Source organism: Muntiacus reevesi, chromosome 7 (assembly GCF_963930625.1).
Source record: "Muntiacus reevesi chromosome 7, mMunRee1.1, whole genome shotgun sequence".
Lineage (NCBI taxonomy): Eukaryota > Metazoa > Chordata > Mammalia > Artiodactyla > Cervidae > Muntiacus > Muntiacus reevesi.
The window spans coordinates 56,075,724-56,095,917 of NC_089255.1; the positions used below are offsets into that span (position 1 = coordinate 56,075,724).

A 20,194-nucleotide genomic window follows, 5' to 3' on the forward strand; every position below is an offset into this window, starting at 1 on the left:
AGAAGAGTTCTTTTTGGTCAGAAGCCACCAGCTAGAAAAACAGGTAAGATATGTCTGTTCTTGGCTCAGAACAATAATCCAACCTTGTCTTTTCTTGGTGTTTTTTTTCTTTTTAAGGAACATTTAGAAGACTTTGAGATGCTGTCCTTTTGGCTTTCCAATACCTGTCATTTCCTCAATTGCCTGAAGCAGTACAGTGGAGAAGAGGTAGGGACGCCTGCCTGCTCTGTGTTCTGTACTGACTGCCAATCTCCAACCTCCTCGTGAGCCAGAGCTCGCCGGAGGAATTAGGAATCAGACTGCCCAGTCCAAGGACATCCTCTGCTCCAACTGGTCTTCGGGCTTCCTTCTTACCCAGGAGACCAGCTTCACATCACCAGCTGAATGGAGGTCACAGGCAAAAAGACTTCCAGAAGGAGGTTTCGAGTTCGGGCATGATACTAAGCCTCAGTGTCCTTGACTTTCAAAATACATGAGGTGGATTCTTCCCTGGTGGTCCACTGGTTGAGACTTCATCTTCCAAGGAGAGGGTGTGGATTCAATCCCTGTTTGGGGAGAAATAAGTAAAGAAAATCCAACTTCTAACCAAAAGGAACACTGGGGCTGAGAGGGTCACAGACCAGTCCTTTTAAGATAAGCTGGCATCTGTGTGGCTTTAACGGGAGGCATATCATCACCATTTTTAAAAATGTATTTATTTTTTAATTGCATCACCATTTTTAAAATCCTTTCTTTACCCTCTTTAACCATGTATACAATGTTCTTTTCCTTGTCTGAAGATTTTTTAATTACTATATTTTTATTTCTAAAATTCCAATGATTCTTTTTTACCTCTGCCTTTTACAATGTCCTAGTCTTACCTTAAATTTTTTTTTAAATTTTACTTCTTTGAACATTGTAAATGTATTACCATGTTCAGGCTGGGCTGCTGTAACAGAATACCACAGACTAGGTGGCCTAAACAACAGAAACTTATTTTCTCACAGTTCTGGAAAATGGAAATCTGAGATCAGGGTGCAAGTATTGGGTCACTGGTGAAAGTCCACTTCTGGACTTGAAGATAGCCACCTTCTCCCTATGTACTCACATGGCCTTTCCTCGGTGCATGGGATAGAAAGAGAGATTGATCTCTCTAGTGTCTCCTTTTATAAGAACACTAATCCTATCAGATCAGGACTCCCACCCTTGTGACCTCGTTTAACCTTAATAACATGGTGACAGAGACCCCATCTCCAAATCTAGCCACAATGGAGGTTATGGCTTCAACATATAAATTTGAGGGGGAAACAAATATTCAGTCCATAACACCCATATTAAAGTATTTCAGATTGGTCTATACTCGGTAACTGTAAAGTTATGAGTCTCATTTATTGCATCTATCAACCTCTTACAGCAGTTTATTTCCTTGGATGCTTCACTGTTTTTCCTATGAGCTTCCATGGGGGTTGTTTTCCAGTGTAGTCTAACTCTGGAGGCACATATTTGTTGAAAAGTTAAACAGTAATATTTACAAATCCTTAGATTCAATCAACTGTAGATCATGTAGTACTATATAATACATAACTCAGTGAAAAAAGTCCACATGTAAGCAGACCTATGTAGTTCAAACACATATCATTTAAGGGTCAGGTGTAGTTAGTTATAAAAAATAAATGCTATCCCAAACATTAAGAATTCATTTGATACAGATCAGACATTAAGTATAGGAGTTATAGTAGAAACTTACTGTAATATCATTAGATTCAGAGATAGTATTTTAATTTCCTATGTGTCTACATTATTCTAATATTTGTATGTTCAAAATTACTTTCAGGAATTCATGAAGCATAATAGTCCACATCAGAATAAGAATTGCTTGAACAATTTTGACCTTTCAGAATACAGACAGATTCTTAGTGATGTGGCTATACGAATATATCATCAGTTCATTATCGTAATGGAAAACAACATTCAACCAATAATAGGTAAGAAAAGAATCGATGACTAAGAAATATTTATAATGATATTGAGACCTTAAAAAATAAATCTGCATGGAATGTGTAATTGAAAAGCACATAATTTTTTTTAAGCCAATAGTAAAATAATTTATTGGTTTAGTCTTATCCTTTTCTGTCCCACCCTTCCCCAAAGAAAACAACTAAGTCATGTTGACATAAGTGGTTTTAGTCACTAGGGTGATATTTAGTACTCATAGTAGCAGAAAAGGCCAGTGTGGTGTTGACAATCCAAATTGTGATTTGGCATGTTTCCAGTGGTATAAGGAAACGTTCACTCAAAAACGTCTACATCTCCCGAAAACAAGCACTCGTTTTCAGAGGTGGTACAGCCATGATACTCAGAAAGGAAGAGAATCATTTTTTCCTCAAGTAATACTATTTTTAGAGATTTTCCCTAACGACAATGCAAATAAGAGATTCACAACATCACCTAGATAAGTATGATTCTCTATTGTACCTTCAAAGAACATAATTTTAAAACAAGAAACTTTGCTAATGTAAATGCCCACTATTTAATTCTCTGATTGCCTAAAATGATTACATATATAAAAGTACATGGGTCATAGTTTTCTTTCTATAAGGGGGATCCATCCTGTAGGGAAAGGTTTGGGAGAACTGCTGCTAATTATGTGGCTAATCCTGGTTCTGAGCCAAGTATTTTTGAAATCCTAGAGCCCTACTCATGTATATTTTCTTGTATACTTGTATACTCTTGTATACAAATTCTTATATACTTTCTTCAGTTTTCTGAAATTTAAATACTGTAGGCTTTAAGTAGTTCCAGACCATGAGATGTCACGCTAACCAGCTTTCTCTCCTGTCAAGTTGGAAGAAGAGGAACTGTTCCCCTGCTGTAGATGGTGGTTCATTCCCATCCACCCCTTACACCCTGGTGTTCCCCAGCCCTCCATCCCTCTTCTTTCTCTGTTACAGCTGTATCCACACTAACTCGTGAAAATTGTCCCACTCCCTGAAACAGACACATGAGAGCAGGGGAAATGTCCTCCTGGTGTCCCCACTGCATGTGCAAGAAAAGCTTCCATTTTTCTCCGTAGTGCCAGGCATGCTGGAGTACGAGAGTCTCCAGGGCATTTCTGGCCTGAAGCCCACAGGCTTCCGGAAGCGGTCCTCCAGCATAGATGACACGGACGCCTACACGATGACCTCCGTCCTGCAGCAACTGAGCTACTTCTACAGCACCATGTGCCAGAATGGCCTGGACCCTGAGGTCGTGAGGCAGGCGGTGAAGCAGCTCTTCTTCTTGATCGGGGCGGTCACCCTAAACAGTCTCTTCCTGCGCAAGGACATGTGCTCCTGTAGAAAAGGGATGCAGATAAGGTAAGACCCATCAGCCACCGCTAACCCTGGAGAGGCGGGCCAGAAAGGATGCTCCTGAAGTCCGAGACCACACACTCTGCCCGCCCTCCCTTCACAAGAGCGGCACTTCTGGAGGGTGTGCAGAATGACTCTCAGAGCCATGGAGATGTCAACTGTCTGATGCCAGGCCCTCCTCCCATCATTCTGCCTGTGCTAACGACACTCTGGCAGAGTGACTTCAACTAAGAACTAATAGCTGTGTGTTTTAAATTCTGGTCCTCTGTGGTTATCCTATATGCAGCCAGTATTTGTTGACCATCACCTCTGTGACTAGCACTGCTGGTGGGGGACACAGGAAACAAAGGAAAGAGTGATTTGATCCCTGCTGTTGAGAAGCTAAATGATGATTCAAGACACTATAATTAAGTCATAAGTAAGTGGTACAGGAAGTGCTTCAGAGAGGAGAGATGATCATGGTCAGAAAAGTTAAAGAAACCTGAAAACTGTGAGTGATCAAAAATGGAAGAACATTCCAGGCAAGGGAATGAGTGGGCAAAGGCATAGTGGTAGGACTGAGTGAGGACCCCTCCTCTGCTGCTGCTGCTGCTAAGTCGCTTCAGTCGTGTCTGACTCTGTGCGACCCCATAGACGGCAGCCCACCAGGCTCCCCCGTCCCTGGGATTCTCCAGGCAAGAACACTGGAGTGGGTTGCCATTTCCTTCTCCAGTGCATGAAAGTGAAAAGTGAAAGTGAAGTCGCCCAGTCGTGTCGGTCTTGTAGCGACCCCATGGACTGCAGCCTACCAGGCTCCTCCGTCCATGGGATTTTCCAGGAAAGAGTACTGGAATGGGGTGCCATTGCCTTCTCCAACCCCTCCTCAGGCAGGAGTAAATATTAATAGCTCTGTCTAGATTAAGTGAAGGCTTATGTAAGGATCTATAGGACTGCAGTAGAGTGGTAAGCTGGACCCAGATTGGGAGGGTGTAAAATGCCAGGCCAAGCGCTGAGAGTTCATCCTGCAGACATGGTTATTCAGTTTTGTTTTGTTTTTTTTTTAATTTCTTTTTATGTATTTATTTATTTTTGGCTGTGTTGAGTCTCTGTTGCTTTTCGAGGGCCTTCTCTAGTTGCCTCTTGTGGGGCTACTCTCCTTTGCAGTGAGAAGGCCTCTCATCACAGTGGCTTCTTAGTTGCAGAGCATGGGCTAAGTAGTTGTGGTATGTGGGATTAGTTGCCTGGTGTTATGCAGGATCTTCCCGGACCAGAGATCGAACCTGTGTCCCCTGCTTTGGCAGGCAAGTTCTTATCCACTGTGCCACCTGGAAGCCTAGTCATCCAGTTTTGAGGTGTGTCAGCTTCTCTGTCCCTAAACCAAGAAAACACAGATCATTAGCTATTGTTTGAATTAACACTGTCACATGATTAGAAAGCATATCATATAGGATAGACATTTAAGATGTTTTAATATGTACATGGATATAATACCTGTAGGTGACAGGAGAATCTGGGGTGATGATGATGGCAGTGACACAATGAAAAGTGACCCAAAAAGTTTATTAAGCCAAGCAGTAAACAAGAGGCATCCTTTACATCTTCTTAGCGTTAGTGAAACTTGGACATCTCTACAAAGCAGTGTGTGAAATTCCCATGACCCCAGGTTGTGGTTTTCAGATTCAAGGGAGTATTCAGGAGGGCTGGGCATTGTGAATCTTTTCCTCTTCACTGAGAGGAAAGGCGTCTGTTTATTTCCCAAGCTCTGAGCAGATGCCCTGAAGTCCTCTGGGGCAGGCCTCAGGCTTATTTAAAGTCAAGTCGTAAACCTACACGTCACCAGTCTTTGCTAAACAACTCTTATTCCACCAGTAGGTCCCCAAGGAAAGTGAACATTTGTCCCCACAGGTGCCCAGCACTCTTTCCTCTCACCAGCTGGAAGTGCTGTTAGGGAAGTACTGCCTTTCCAGTGTGTTGCTCTGAGTGAATAGCACATGCATCTTAGAGACATTTGTTCCTTCAGATATTGATTCAGCTTCTGCCATAAACATGGTGCTCCAGGATTGGCAGTGATTTTACCATGACAGCACCAGCACTGCAATAGCAAAACATGAACACAAATGGAAAATCAAACTCCAAGAAAAGAAAAATAAACAGTGGACAGAGTAGCTTGAAAACAGGCACTGGGCTTTCTGACTGCCAGGAGAAAAAAGCAAAACATCAGTAGCTCTCTGGTCTCATCTGGCATGGTGAAGCAGACCAGCTCCTGGGAAAATGTAAAAATTTTCCTAGTATGTAGTTCTTTTTTTAGTTCCTAGTGGGCTGCCGGCTATGGGGTCACAGAGTTGGACACAACTGAAGTGACTTAGCAGCAGCAGCAGTCATAAATTTATAAAAAATATTATCTCATGTGGAACTTTATCTCACCATCTCCACAATAGCATTTTTATTGCAAGTTCCACTGTGGTTATTTTGCCCAGGCATCATTTTTTTTTTTTTTTTTTTTTTTTTGGCTCTGCTGGATCTTCATTGCTGTGCAAATCTCTAATTGCAACAAGTGGGGGCTACTCTAGTTGCAATGTGCAGGCTTCACATTGCAGCAGCTTCTCTTGCTGCCGAGCATGGGCTCTAGGTGCAGGGGCTTCAGTAATTGTGGCTCATGGTTTCAGTAGTTATGGCTTCCAGGCTCTAGAACACAGGTTCGACAGTTGTGTATGAGCTTAGTTGCTCCACGATAAGTGGGATCTTCTCGGATCAGAGATTGAACCCCTGTCTCCTGAATTGGCAGGTGGATTCTTTACCACTGAGCCTTCAGGGAAGCCCACCCAGGGTTCTTTGACAAGAACCTAGGTAGGGCCTGTGGAGACAGTTCTGTTAGGAACCAGAATGATGTGGCCCAAGTACAGACATTGCTTGTTGTCCTGAGGGAATCTGGGGAGAATACAAAAGGCATTGACTTGGGTCTTGGAGGACAAGAAGAATTTCAGCCCAAGAACTAGAGAAATGAGCACAGACCTCAGTGAAGGAATGCTTAGGGCAGGGTATGAATAGTCCTCCTTGAAAGGAGAACCAGGAGTGATGGGGGGATCTAGAAAGATGAGTTACAGAGATAGCACGCTAGTCCCTCGGGAATGGCAACAACCTCAAGAGTTTTTTCTTTTTCAGAAGGTTTTAAACTATGGATTAGATTTTTTTTTAGTAGTTGTGGGATTATTCGGGTTATGGATTTCGTCTTAGGTGAGTTTGGTAGTTTTTGGTTTTCAAGGAATTGGTCCACTTCATCACAGTTGAGGTAATCTGTGTATCACTGTTCAGTATATTCCTTTATTATTCTTTTAATTTCTGCAGAATTTGTAGTAATGGCCCCTCTTCCACTCCTCTGTGGGTAATTTGTCTTCTCTTTTCCTTGGTCAGTTTTGCTACAGGTATATCAATTTTATGATCTTTTCAAAGAACCAGGCTTTGGTTTCATTTATTTTTGTCTTATTTTTTAAATTTAATTGATTTTAAATTTATTTTTAAATTTAATTGATTTTTGTCTTATATTTTAAATTTAATTGATTTAATTGTTACTGTCTTTTTCAATCCTTCTGCCTACTTTGCATTTATTTTTCTTTTCTTCTAGGTTCCTAAAGTAGAAGCCTGGATTATTAGCTCTGAGACTTTTCTTTTCTAACATAAGCGTTTAATGCTATACATTTCTCTCCAAGCACTACTTTAACTCTATCCCCCAACACACAGTCTTGATGTATGTTGTTCTGTTCATTTTTGTTCAATTCAGAATATTTTCTAATTTCCCTCAAGTCTTACTCTTTGACTCTTGGATGGTATAGAAGTATGTGTTGTTTAATTTCCAAGTGTTTTGAGACTTTCTTGTTACCTTTCTGTTATTGATTTTAGTTTAATTTTGTTGTGCTTAGAGAATATACTTTGTCAGTAAGACTCTTAGAAACAAAGGTAGAGTGGTGATTGCAAGCTGATGAGAGAAAGAGAAAAAGGGAGTTGTTGTTCAGTGGATGTACAGTTTCAGTTTTACAAAATGTTCTGGGAGCTTAGTTTCACAACATGATGCATATAGTTAAGACTACTATGCTATACTATGCACTTACAATGGTCAACATGGTAATTTTATGTCATATGTTTCCTACCACAATTTTTAAAAGGATCTCGAGATGCACACAGGTTAACATACACTGTAGATTATGATGCTAGAGTTCCCAACCATCCCACTTTGTCTTAGACCTTCCCAGATTTATTTTTAAAACACAAACTTATAAATACTTTTACATTGAAAAAAACAAACTTTGTATTTGTTGGTGGTGATCATTCGTTAAGTCATAGCTCTTTGCAACCCCATGAACTGCAGCACGCCAGGCTTCCCTGTCCTTCACCATCTCCCGGAGTTTGCTCAAACTCATGACCATTCAGTCGTTGATGCCATCCAAACATCTCATCCTCTGTTGTCCCCTTCTTCTCCTGCCTTCAATCTTTCCCAGCATCAGGGTGTTTTCCAATGAGTTGGCTCTTTGCATCAGACGGCCAAGTATTGGAGCTTCAACTTCAGCATCAGTCCTTCCAATGAATATTCAAGGTTGATTTCCTTCAGGATTGACTGGTTTGATCTCCTTGCAATTCAAGGGACTCTCAAGAGTCTTCTCCATCACCACAGTTCAAAAGCATCAATTCTTCCATGCTCAGCTTTCTTTATGGTCCAATTCTCACATCCATACATGACTACTGGAAAAACCATAGCTTTGACTAGACAGACCTTTGTCAGAAAAGTAATGTCTCTGCTTTTTAATATGCTATCTAGGTTGGTCACAGTTTTTCTTCCAAAGAGCAAGCGTCTTTTAATTTCATGGTTGCAGTCACCATCTGCAGTGATTTTGGAGCCTAAGAAAATAAAGTCTGTCACTGTTTCCACTGTTTCCCCATCTATTTGCCATGAAGTGATGAGAAAATTTATATTTCAGTTATTTTTAAATTTGTTAATACTTGCTTTTATGACCCAGAATACAGCCTACTTTTGTGAATATTCCAAATGCAGTTGAAAAGAATGTACATTCTTCTCTGTTGTTGGGTAAAATATTCTATAAATGTCAATCAGACCCAATTTGTCGATGGTATTTTTTGGGGCTTCCCTGGTGACTCAGGCAGTAAATAATCTGCCTGCCATGCAGGAGACCTGGGTTCGATCCCTGGGTCAGGAAGATCCCCTGGAGAAGGGAATGGCAATCCACTCCAGTATTCTTGCCTGGAGAATTCCATAGACAGAAGCGTGACTAAGACTTTGATTTTCACTTTCATTTTTCAGTTCTTCTGTATCCTTGCTGATTTTCTATCTACTAATTCTGTTGAGTACTGAGAGGTGTATTGAAGTCTTCAACTGTAATTATGAATGTGTCTATTCTTTCAATCTGTCAGTTTTTGCATTATGTATTCTGAAGCTCTGTTTTTCTTACACTCTGAGTAAGGTGCATATGCATGAAAAATTGTTATGTCATCTTGGTGAGATGACCCTCCTATCATTATGTGGGGGTCTCTCTTTACCCCACCCTGTTAATTTTCTCTGCTTTGATGTCTACTTTGTCTGAAAGTCTACTTTTTATTGGGATCAGTGTTTTTATAGTATACCTTTTCCCATCCTTTTATTGTTAACTTATTTGTGTAATATTTGAAGTGTAGGCAGCATATATTTGGGTCCTTTTTTTTATCCAGTCTGACAATCTCTGTTTCTTAATTGGGATATTTAGACCATTTTAATTTAATGTATTTATTGATATATGATATATTTAGATATGTCTACCATTTTGTTATTTTCTGTTTGTTCCTTCTGGTTTTTATTTCTTTGATTTCCTGTTTCTGTCTTACTTGGGGTTCTTTGAACATTTTTGGCATCCTTTTTAAATTTCCCTATTGTGTTTTCTCTCTATCTCTTTTTATCTTTTTTAATGGTTGCTCTAGAAATTATAGTATCATACTTACCTTTTTCAATCTATTTGGAATCAATATCTTTTATTTTTAAATTGGATTTTTAAGCTGTTTATTTGGATTTTTCAGTCACACTGCATGGCATGCATGGTATTGGTTCCCCAACGAGAGATTGAACCCGTGCCCCCTTCACTGAAAGTTTGGAGCCCCAACCATTTATCAATTAAGTGGAATGTAGAAACCTTACCATCACATAGGCCCCTTTCCTCTCTTTGGTTTATTTTGTAGTTGTCTTATGCTGCACATCTACATACATCAATAACTCTACCAGACAATGTTATAATTTTTAGTTTCAGTTCACCTAGGGTATTTTCAAGGACTCAAAAGGAGAAGAATAGTCTTTTATGTTTATCCAGGTATTTATCATTTCTGTAATTTCTTCATTTCTAATGTTTCAAGTCTCATTTGTTCCCCCCAGATCTCATTTTGATCTCATTTTCCTTTTGCCTGAGAAAATTATTTCAGTAATCCTTTAGAAAAGATTCACTGGCAATAAACTCCCTCAGCTTTCTTTAATCTGAAAATATCTTTATCTCACCTTCTATACTTCACCTATACTTCCTGAGGTATATTTTTGTAGACTGCCAATGTCTGGGTTGACAGTCCATTTTTCCATCAATTTTAAAATGTTTCACTTTTTTCTGGTTTCCATGGTTTCTGATAAGAAATGCACAGTCGTTGGATTATTATTTCCCTACAAATAATGCAGTTTTTCTCTTATTGATTTTCAGATTTTTTTCTTTGTGTTTAGTTTACCACAGTTTGATTACAGTGTGACTAGGTATGGATTTCTTTGAGTTTAGCTTCTTTGAGATTCTCTGGACTTCTTGAATCTGCAGGTTTGTGGATCTCACCAAATTTGGAACATTTTCAGCCATTTCTTCAAATGTTTTGTCTGCATTATATTTTCTCCTTTCCTTCTGGAATTTCAGTAACACAAATGTTAGAGATTTCATTGTTTTGTTACCCCCAAAGTCCTGTTCTTTAGATTTTTCCTTTGGACTTTTCAGGTTACATAGTCTTAGTTTGGTCCCTTGAAGTTCTCTGACTCTTTATTCGACTATTGAGCCCATTCAGTGAGTTCTTTTGTTTCTGTCGCTGTATTTTTCAGCTCTACAATTTTTCAATTATTTTTTAACATCTTGTGTCTTTTCTGAGATTTTCTGTCTTTGCATGTATTTCAAGGTAGTTTGTCTTTACTTTTTGGAGCATTTTGTGATAGCTTCTTTAAAGTCTTTGTCAGATGATTCCAACATCTGTGTCATCTCAGAGTTGATATCTATTAATTGCATTGTACAATCTGATGAGATTTTCCTGGTTTTCATATGCCTAGTAATTTTGAATTGTATTCTGGACACTTTAGTATTATGAGACACTGAGTCTTTAAATCCTGTGGAGAATGTTGATATTTTTATCAGACAATCAACCCACTGGGGTTCAGGTTCTGGGAATTGTGATTCCTTGGTCAGCTCGGTTTTCAAAGCCTTTGTAATGCTGTTTGCTTCTGTCTTATGTGTGACACACAGTGGCCAGTCTGAAACTTGGGTGGTGCTCAATCCGTAGTTTAGTCCTCAAAGTTTAAGTGTGCAGATTCATGCATGGGCTCAGGGGTGTGCCCAGGAGTTCATAAGCAAATTTAAGGGTCACTTTCCTGAGCTTTTTCCTCTCCATAGTACCCCTGGTACTTTCCAGATCTCTAAGGATCCTTTCTTTTTTCCTCCACACAGAAAACTTGGGCTTTACTTAACTCACTGTGTGCTACACTTCCAGCAGATGTCCCCATCTGGGGTCAAGTGGTGGGAGGATAGAGCTCAAGGTGTTCACCCCCATCCTCTTGAGCTACAGCTCCTTCAACTGAAGAAAGTTCCCCTCTGTTTTAGTTTGTTGCTGGAGCCTGTTGCCACTACCATAGGACTGTTTGGGGCTTGCACATAACAGAGTGAAGAAAAAGAAAGAAAAGGAGAAATAAGAAAAATAGAGTTTCTACCCTCTCTCAGAATATTAGGACACCCCTTTTCAGCATCTCAAACCAGAAATGGAGGATTCCTCCTAGAGCTCTTAGTTGACAGCAATGCCCACTGCTGAATTTCAGGCTGCTTTGAGTTCAAACCAGTGAATAGCCAAGGGGAAGATACCGGTAAACTCAGTATTAATTGGGAAATACTTCAAATTCTGGTCTTCTTCCCCACACCACCTGCTACTGTTTACTTTTCAAAGTCCTCAAATAGTTGTTCCAGGCATTCCATCCAGGTTTTATAACTGCATTCCGTGGGAGACACAAAATGGAGTGCTTATTCCATCTTACCAAGAACCAGAACTCCCAATACAGATTTTTGAGTAGGAGGATTAAGATGCTCAAAATTCAGATTTAGAAAAACCGTGGCAGAATTGAAGAGGATGGATTGGAAGGAACGAGATGGGAGGCCCATTAGGAATTTACTGTAGTAAGAACTTAAACTAGTGGGACAAAATTGACAATGCAGAAAAACAGTGTTGAGGAGGGGGTGCTTAGCAGAGCAAGAGAACTTATTTCAAACTTATTACCTCCTTATGGAATACATTAACTCAGCATTATTGTCCCAGTGATATAACCCATGGGAAGTTGCTAATCTGGAAGGTCAGAGCTAGAACTGACCATAGAGATCACCTAGTTCACTCAATTTCTTAAACAGCTTCATTGATATATAATCTACATGCCATACAGTTCACTTGTTTAAAGTGTAGAGTTCAATGAAGTTTGGTATATTTACAGAATTATGCAACCATCACCATAATGTAATTTTAGAAAAGCTTCATCACTCCAAAAAGAAACCTTAAACCCAGTAGCAGCCACTCTTATCCCCTACCCACATCCCACTAAGGAGTCCCCTTCTCCTCACCTCAGTTCAGTTCAGTCACTCAGTCACGTCCAACTCTTTGTGACCCCACGGACGCCAGGCCTCCCTGTCCATCACCAAATCCCGGAGTTTACTCAAACTCGTGTCCATTGAGTCGGTGATACCATCCAACCATCTCATCCTGTTGTCCCCTTCTCTTCCTGCCCTCAATCTTTCCCAGCATCAGTGTCTTTTCCAATGAGTCAGCTCTTTGTATCAGGTGACCTTAATATGGGAGCTTCAGCTTCAGCATCAGTTCTTCCAATGAATATTCAGGACTGATTTCCTTTAGGATGGACTGGTTGGATCTCCTTGCAGTCCAAGGGACTCTCAAGAGTCTTCTACAAAACCATAGTTCAAAAGCATCAATTCTTCAGTGCTCAGCTTTCTTTATGGTCCAACTCTCGCATCCATACATGACTATTGGAGAAAACATAGCTTTGACTACACAGACCTTTGCTGACAAAGTAATGTCTCTGCTTTTTAATATGCTGTCTAGGTTGATCATAGCTTCTCTTCCAAGGAACAAGTGTCTTTTAATTTCATGGCAGCCATCATCATCTGCAATGATTTTGGAGCCCAAGAGAATAGTCTTTCACTGTTTCCATTGTTTCCCCATCTATTAGCCATGAAGTGATGGGACCGGATGCTTTGATCTTCTTTTTTGAATGTTGAGTTTTAAGCCAGCTTTTTCACTGTCCTCTTTCACTTTCATCAAGAGACTCTTTAGTTCCTCTTCGCTTTCTGCCATAAGGGTAGTGTCATCTGTATATCTAAGGTTATTGATGTTTCTCTCAGCAATCTTGATTCCAGCTTGTGCTTCATCCAGCCTGACATTTCACATGATGTACTCTGCATATAAGTTAAATAAGCAGGGTGTCGATATACAGCCTTGATGTACTTCTTTCCCAATTTTGAACCAGGCCATTGTTCCATATCTGGTTCTGTTGCTTCTTGACCTTTATACAGATTTCTCAGGAGGCAGGTAAGGTGATCTGGTATTCCCATTTCTTTAAAAATTTTACAGTTTGTTGTGATCCACACAGTCAAAGGCTTTAGTGTAGTCAATGAAGCAGCAGTAGATGTTTTTCTGGAATTCTCTTGCTTTTTCTTTGATCCAATGGCAACATCAAATGTTTCTTTCTCTACAGATTTGGTTATTCTGGACATTTTTTAAAAAGTGGAATCATAAAATATGTTGTCTTTTGTGAATAGCTTCATTCACTTAGTATAATGTTTTCATATTTCACCCATGTAGTAGCATGTGTCAGTATCTCACTCCTTTTTATTATTGAATAACATCTTATTGTATAGATAGACCACAATTTATTTATCTGTCCACCAATTGGTGAATATTAGGGCTGTTTTCATTTTTTGACTGTAATGATTAATGCTCCTATGAACATTTGTGTATGATTTTTTCGTGTGGACCTTTCAATTTGGAGTTGCTGGGTCAGATGGTAGTTCAGTGTTTAACATGTTGAGGAAATGCTTGTTTTCCTTAGCAACTGTGCTATTTACATTCTCACTAGCAATGTGTGAGTGTTCTCAACACCCTGATTTACCAAAAGAGGTAGAGTAACTTTCCAGGCTCACAAAACAGATTGGTTGGATTAAAACCCATGCCTCTTAATTCATAAACCTATGATAATAAGTGACAGAAACTAGAATAGAAACCCCAGTGGACTTAGAAAACCTACCAGTTGAAAATTTTCTGCTACTTTAGGAAAAGAGGTCAAACAATTTTTATAACAGTGTAAGTCCCCTCTTCAAATACATTATGAGTTTTTCCTTTAAGATATTTTCAAATCTATTATTAAAGGTACATTAATAGATTATTTTATAAATTATTGTAGTCACTGTTCTTTGTTCAGATTTTTTCCAAAGTTTATTGCTATTATGGCCGTTCACCCTAGACCATAATGGTCCTTAGAATCATGGATCATGAGAGCTGATCATCTGGCCCAGCCCCCTCTTGTTACAAATGAAGAAGCTGCTGGACACGGTCCTAAGGATCTCAGTGAACACTGGTACCATGTTAGGACATGCTGGGGGACTCTACATCCTCCCCTAAAGTGTTCTAAATGGATCACCCACTGTTCTCTGCTCTGGCTTTTACTCCAGGTGCAACATCAGTTACTTAGAAGAATGGCTTAAAGATAAGAATTTACAGAACAACTTGGCCAAGGAAACTTTGGAGCCTCTCTCACAGGCAGCATGGTTGCTTCAGGTGAAGAAGACCACCGACAGTGATGCCAAGGAGATCTACGAACGCTGTACCTCCTTGTCTGCCGTGCAGGTAATCGGGTTTGTGTAGTGTCTCCCTGATCGTCACCAGCAGATCATGTGACTGGCATCCTCTTTCCTGGGTTAGTTGGCATGAGGTGCATCTGCATCTCTCTGTGCTCTTTGGGGAGCATACATATCTCCATGGCCCACCCACTTATCTAACAAGCATTTATTAAATACTAACTCTAGACCTTGAAAACCTAAAAGCACGTATGGTGCATTCCCTGCCCACAAAACCACAGATGTGTGTGTGTGGGGAGAGGATGTAGGAGTGGAGAAGGAGTCTGGAAATGGGGAATTATCTCACAGTCATCTAATTAAATGATGTCCTTGCTCCCATCTATGCTCTTCTCAGCTTGTTTTCTCTTTTCTTGGGGAAAAAATAACACACGGTTCCTAGAGCCAAATTACAGTATTAAGGAACCACTTGTGGTTCCCAACTGTTCCCAGACCACTGGAACCATCATTTCATGGACAAAGTTATCCTTTTCGTGGCCTTATACTATCTTATGCATTGTTTGCAGATCATAAAGATTCTTAATTCATACACACCTATAGATGACTTTGAAAAAAGAGTGACTCCATCCTTCGTTCGCAAAGTGCAGGTGAGATGCTTAAGCTGTGCCTTTTAATTTTTAGTATGAGAAAGTGATATTTAATTACCACTGTAGAAGTTCAGAATTAAAATACATGTACCAAATATACAAAGGAAAGGCACACAGGAAAAGTGGCAGAAATCTTTCCTGTCAAATGTCCCCTGTTTTCAGAACCCATCTTAGCCCTGGTGGGAAGGGATTGAAAGCACCAACTCCATGGCTCGCAGTCTACACTCCTTCAGCGTGTCTTGTTTCCCATCAGTCTTTGCGTATAGACAAGGGAACAGAGGCTGAATGGAAACTGAGAACCTATGTACTCATTTTTTCTTATTTCAGTCCCTGAAGTTTCTTTCCCAATGCCTTAGGGCAGCAGTGCTCAAAGTTTCATTCAAGAGTCTTTGGTGAGGTGGGGCGGAGTGGATCCTTGAGATAATTTCAGAGAGTCTGCAAAGTCTTCCTTTTTCCAAATATATACCTGTGTGAGGCAGACTTTTCCTTACACACTTCAACCAGAATAGCAAATCACTACAGGTGAATGCAGAAGCAGATACAAGATTCCGCCTGTCATATTAAGTCAGTCATTAAAAAGATTTACAAAATGATAAAAAACAATACTACTTCTCAGTAGTTTTTTTTTTAATTTTCTTTCAAATTTGATCTATTTTTCAATAAAAATATGTTAATATGTCTTGGGCCTTTCTTGTTATTTTAATGAATTAATAAGTATTTTAAATTATTGCTTTATTACTAATATGATAAATATCCATGGCTCTAACCACATGCACAAAAGCTGTTTGAGGTTCTCAGTAATTTAAGATTTTAAAGGGGTCCTGAGACCAAAAGGTTTGCAAACCACTGAACTAAAAATAATTATGAATGCAATAAAAATTTAATACTGAGCTCCACTCATGAGCTGAGAATTATGCCATGAGAATAGGTAAGAACAGAAATTAGATGGATTTACAGTCAGCCCATCCTGGGGGAAATTAACTTCTGAAGTGAAAAAGAATAAGTAAGTCTTCACGAGAGCTGGCCTGGAAGACCCAAATAGACCATTTCACCTTGTGCTGTGCTGTTGAAAAGCCCTTTTGTGTGTTATCTCACATGATTTTGAAAGGAGTTTTTCACTGTTGTGTTTTCCTTACTCTTGACTTCCAGACAGCAACACAGCAGAGTGCACTAGTTTCCTTATTCATTTTCCCCCTGGTTCTCATTTCAGGCTCTCCTAAACAGCCGAGAGGATTCATCACACCTGATGTTGGACACCAAATACCTCTTTCAAGTCACATTTCCTTTCACTCCCTCTCCACATGCTCTGGAAATGATTCAAATCCCCAGCAGTTTTAAGCTTGGCTTTCTCAATAGGTTATAGCAGGAGAAAGGAGCATAAGTGCACTTTTCTTTCAGAAGCTCAGTGAAGCTCAAATAAGAGGGATGTGGCTTACACCTGATTGGAACTGGAAATGCTTTGGAATGTGATTTAGTGAAGAAAATAAGAATTCTCCCAAATGGGCCACATCTCCTCTTGCTCATGGTGATGGTGCTGCCGCTGTCATCTTGTAAGAATTAACACACACCAGTTGAGGTTGGAAAGGCCATGTCTACCTTTGGAATCTCTGCCAAATTTTACTAGAATTCCTGCAATACTCATATTTTCTGCCTGGTGCCTCTATCTTGTGACAAGGGTTCACCCAGTGGGAGTGAGACTCTCAGGACACAGCTTATCCTGTTTTCTAAGGTTCATGTGAAGCCCAGATATTTATGAAGCCACAAATGGGTTCCAGGATTGTCTTTCAAATAATCCCATTTGACCATGACCCATCAGAAATTCTCTCACCCTCACACTTGCTTGATGAGGGTGGGGGTGCTTCACCAACTCTTTTTACTAAAGACACTTCTGCATTAAAAAATATTTATTTCAGGCCCCTCTAATTTTTAAGAGAATATTCAATTCAATTCAATCTGAAATAAATCATGAAGTATTTTATGTAAATATTCATTTAAAACTAATATATCATTCAAGTCTAACTCCCACATCATTTATCATCTCCTCCAAAAGAACATGTCATTGAATTTTCTCTGCCAACATATTTGCCATAACTTTTCATTGTTTAATATCTTTCATACACTGACTTAAAAAAAATAGTTTGAAAAGGCAACCTAAATGATTTTTTCTGTCTTATCAGCATTCAAATATGTTTTAAGATTTCCTCATAAAAATAACTGAAAAATTATGTCAGTTCCTTCTTTTGAGAAATCTCCCAAGCTTTGTGGAAACTGACTATTCCTTGTTCCCCCAGGCTTCCTTGTTTCTTCCTTTCAGGGCATAAAACATGACTTGATAAGCACTCCTAGCCTGTGGATTCAGTGCTCTTCCATACCTCCTCAAAGTCACAGGCCATGGCTGTGATTCTGTAATATGGGCATATATCTTAGGAGTAGAAATAATACATGATGGTGAATCAACATCACCCTTCCAATATGTAATAACATCTTTTTATATCATAAATGATTTAATTTAGTTCACTCAGATATATTGTATATGAAGAAATGAGAAGTAGAACTTTGTAACATTTTAATCAATAAAATTACCACATGATCTGGGTCAAATTCTCTTATTTGCCAGGAGTTTACATTTTTCCTAAGTGCACAAGGTTTATGCTTTTCTTTAAGGGTCATACTTAAAGATGCTGGAAACGTTACAGATTCATAACACCTCATAAAATATATATAAAATTTTTTAGCGAGGAAGTAAATATGCCCTCCTCGGCTGTGTCTCCATTTAGCTCCCAGACTGTGCCAGCATTAGGGGCTACTTGGCAGAGAGTTGGCTGGGTTTTGATTCACACAGATTGCCTTCTTTGTGCCCCTTCCAGGTCTCCCCTACACCACAAAGAGCCCACCACTCTTCCTTTTCGACTCCCATAACTCATGCGTCCTGTCTTATGGCACCCATCATGGGCTATAGGACAGTAACATTGGCTGTTCCCTCCGCTACCCTGTGAGCTCCTGCAGAAAAGCTCATCTCAGTGCTAGCAAGTGGAACTTTAGGAGCAGCAGAGTCCTACTGGAGGCGGCAGGGTTTGTAGGGGGTCAGTCTTGGGAAAGAGTAGTTATTGTTTGAAGACATGGGGACCTGCAGAGCCTGAAAAGCGTACGCATGGAGAAAGGGGCAGGGGAGCACTCACCGCACTGTCTTGATCCGTTCTACAAAGCCAAAGGTGGCAAGGGTGGCCAAAACCATGAGGTAGTGATGGGGTGAGGACTGTGAAAAGGCAGGAGCTGCTGCTAACCCTCAGTAACAGGTAAATGTCGGGGTCACTCAGTGAAGCAGGGCGTGAATTCACGGGGGTCAAACCTGCCAAACTCTGCTTCCTGCAGAGAGCAGAGAACTGAGCTCTAAAAACCGGTCCACGGGGTTCCTGAGGGAACCTGGCAGTACACATGGTCAGAAGGCCTAAAGGGTGAGTGAGTGATGCAACCTGCAGCGCATGCCCCAGCTGTGAACCCAGAGCCGGAGGTGGGAAGGAAGAGAGCCGCTGAGCTTTAAGTCCAGATAAGGAGATTAGTTAGACGGATGCAGTTGCCTTAGCACCTTGAAGCTGCGGCTCTATCTTCTCCACATTCTGCTGATCGGTTTCAAGCGTTGACTCTCTGGAAGGTATGTATGTGTTAACATTAGAGTGCTCAGGCTTCCTTAAATGCTCAGAAAAATGTTCAGATGTGCGCATACCAAGTTGTTGACACGGGTCTTTCTGGGCAGTGAGATTATAGGTAAAGGATGTTATGGTAGTTAATCTGTATGTTCTAATTTTTCCACATTTCACATGTATTTCTTCTGAAATAGGTGCTTTGTTTTCAAAATATATTTAGTATTGACATCAGGGGCAAATTAAGCATCTGTACAATTTAGTCAGTTTTAAAAACTGACCCACATAACACTTCACATGTCAACGTAAATCTTGGAGTGCAGCGTATGGAATAGAAAGAGGTTTCTAACACTAAACATTACACAGTTTTAAAGCCTGTGAGACTCACCCATTCATTGCCATGTGTATCAGCAGTTTATTCTTTTTTATTAGATGAACATATCACAATTTATGTATCTATCTAAATTGATGAATATTTGGGTTTTTCCAGCTTGGGGCTATTATGAATAAAACTATTATGACATTCTTATTCATGTTTTTTTTTTCTTTTTTGAGGATATAAGTATTCATTTCTGTTGAGTATATATCAAGGAGTAAAATGATAGGTTTGCATAGCTTTAGTGGGTCCTATCAATCAGTTTTCCAGTGTGGTTGTACCAGTTTATTCTCTTACCAGCTGAAGTGGTCCAGTTCTCTACATTCTCACCCACACTTCACGCCATCAGTCTTTTTACTCTTAGGTGTTCTGGTGGGTAAATAATGGATTCACAGTGTGTTTTAACTTGCATTTCATTGACGCCTAATGATGTTGAGCACCTCTTTATCTGTTTATTGACCATATGAATATCTGCATTTGTTAAGTGTCCAAGTTTTTGCCCACTTAAAAATAATCTGTACTGAGATACAATTACACACAACATAAAACTATTTTATAGCATACATTTCAGTGGTTTTTAGTATATTCACAAGCAAATTACATTACCTAACTCTAGAAAATTTCCATCACCCCTAAAAAGAAACCCCATACTCATTAAACAGTCACTCCAACCCCCTACCTCCCACCTGTTGGCAACCTCTAATCTACTTTCTGTCTCTGTACATTTGCCTATCCTGGATGTATTGTATAAATGGAATCATAATTTGTGGCCTTTTGCATCTGACTTATTTCACTTGGTGTAAACTTTCAAGGTTCATCCATGTTGTAGCACATCAGAGCTTCATCCTTTTTTTAATTGCCAAATAAGAGTCTACTGTATGAACATACCACATTTTCTTTATTCATTCCTCAGTTGATGGACATGTTAGTTGTTTCCACTAACTAATATTCGTGTGTAAATTTTTATGGGCACATATGTATTTGATGGTCTTAGAATATGCCCAGGAGTAAATCTGCTTGGTCATTTGGTAGCAACCATGTTTAACTTCTTGAGTAACTTCCAAGCTATTTTCCACAGAGGCAGCAACATTTTACATTCCCACCAGCAGAG

At 39.7% G+C, this 20,194-nt stretch overlaps 1 protein-coding gene across 2 annotated transcripts in view; it reads left to right on the forward strand.

Moving 5' to 3' along the window:
• The window catches only part of MYO5C (myosin VC), a 114,283-nt gene extending 96,628 nt beyond the window's left edge, over nt 1–17,655 (forward strand). For both annotated transcript variants that reach the window (XM_065940877.1, XM_065940878.1), the window contains 6 exons: nt 118–207; nt 1,814–1,964; nt 3,053–3,335; nt 14,297–14,471; nt 14,986–15,066; nt 16,277–17,655. In XM_065940877.1, the coding sequence (XP_065796949.1) occupies nt 118–207; nt 1,814–1,964; nt 3,053–3,335; nt 14,297–14,471; nt 14,986–15,066; nt 16,277–16,429 (933 nt within the window). In that variant the 3' untranslated portion in view covers nt 16,430–17,655. The remainder of the gene's footprint in view (nt 1–117; nt 208–1,813; nt 1,965–3,052; nt 3,336–14,296; nt 14,472–14,985; nt 15,067–16,276) is intronic.
• Nucleotides 17,656–20,194: the final 2,539 nt, after the last annotated feature.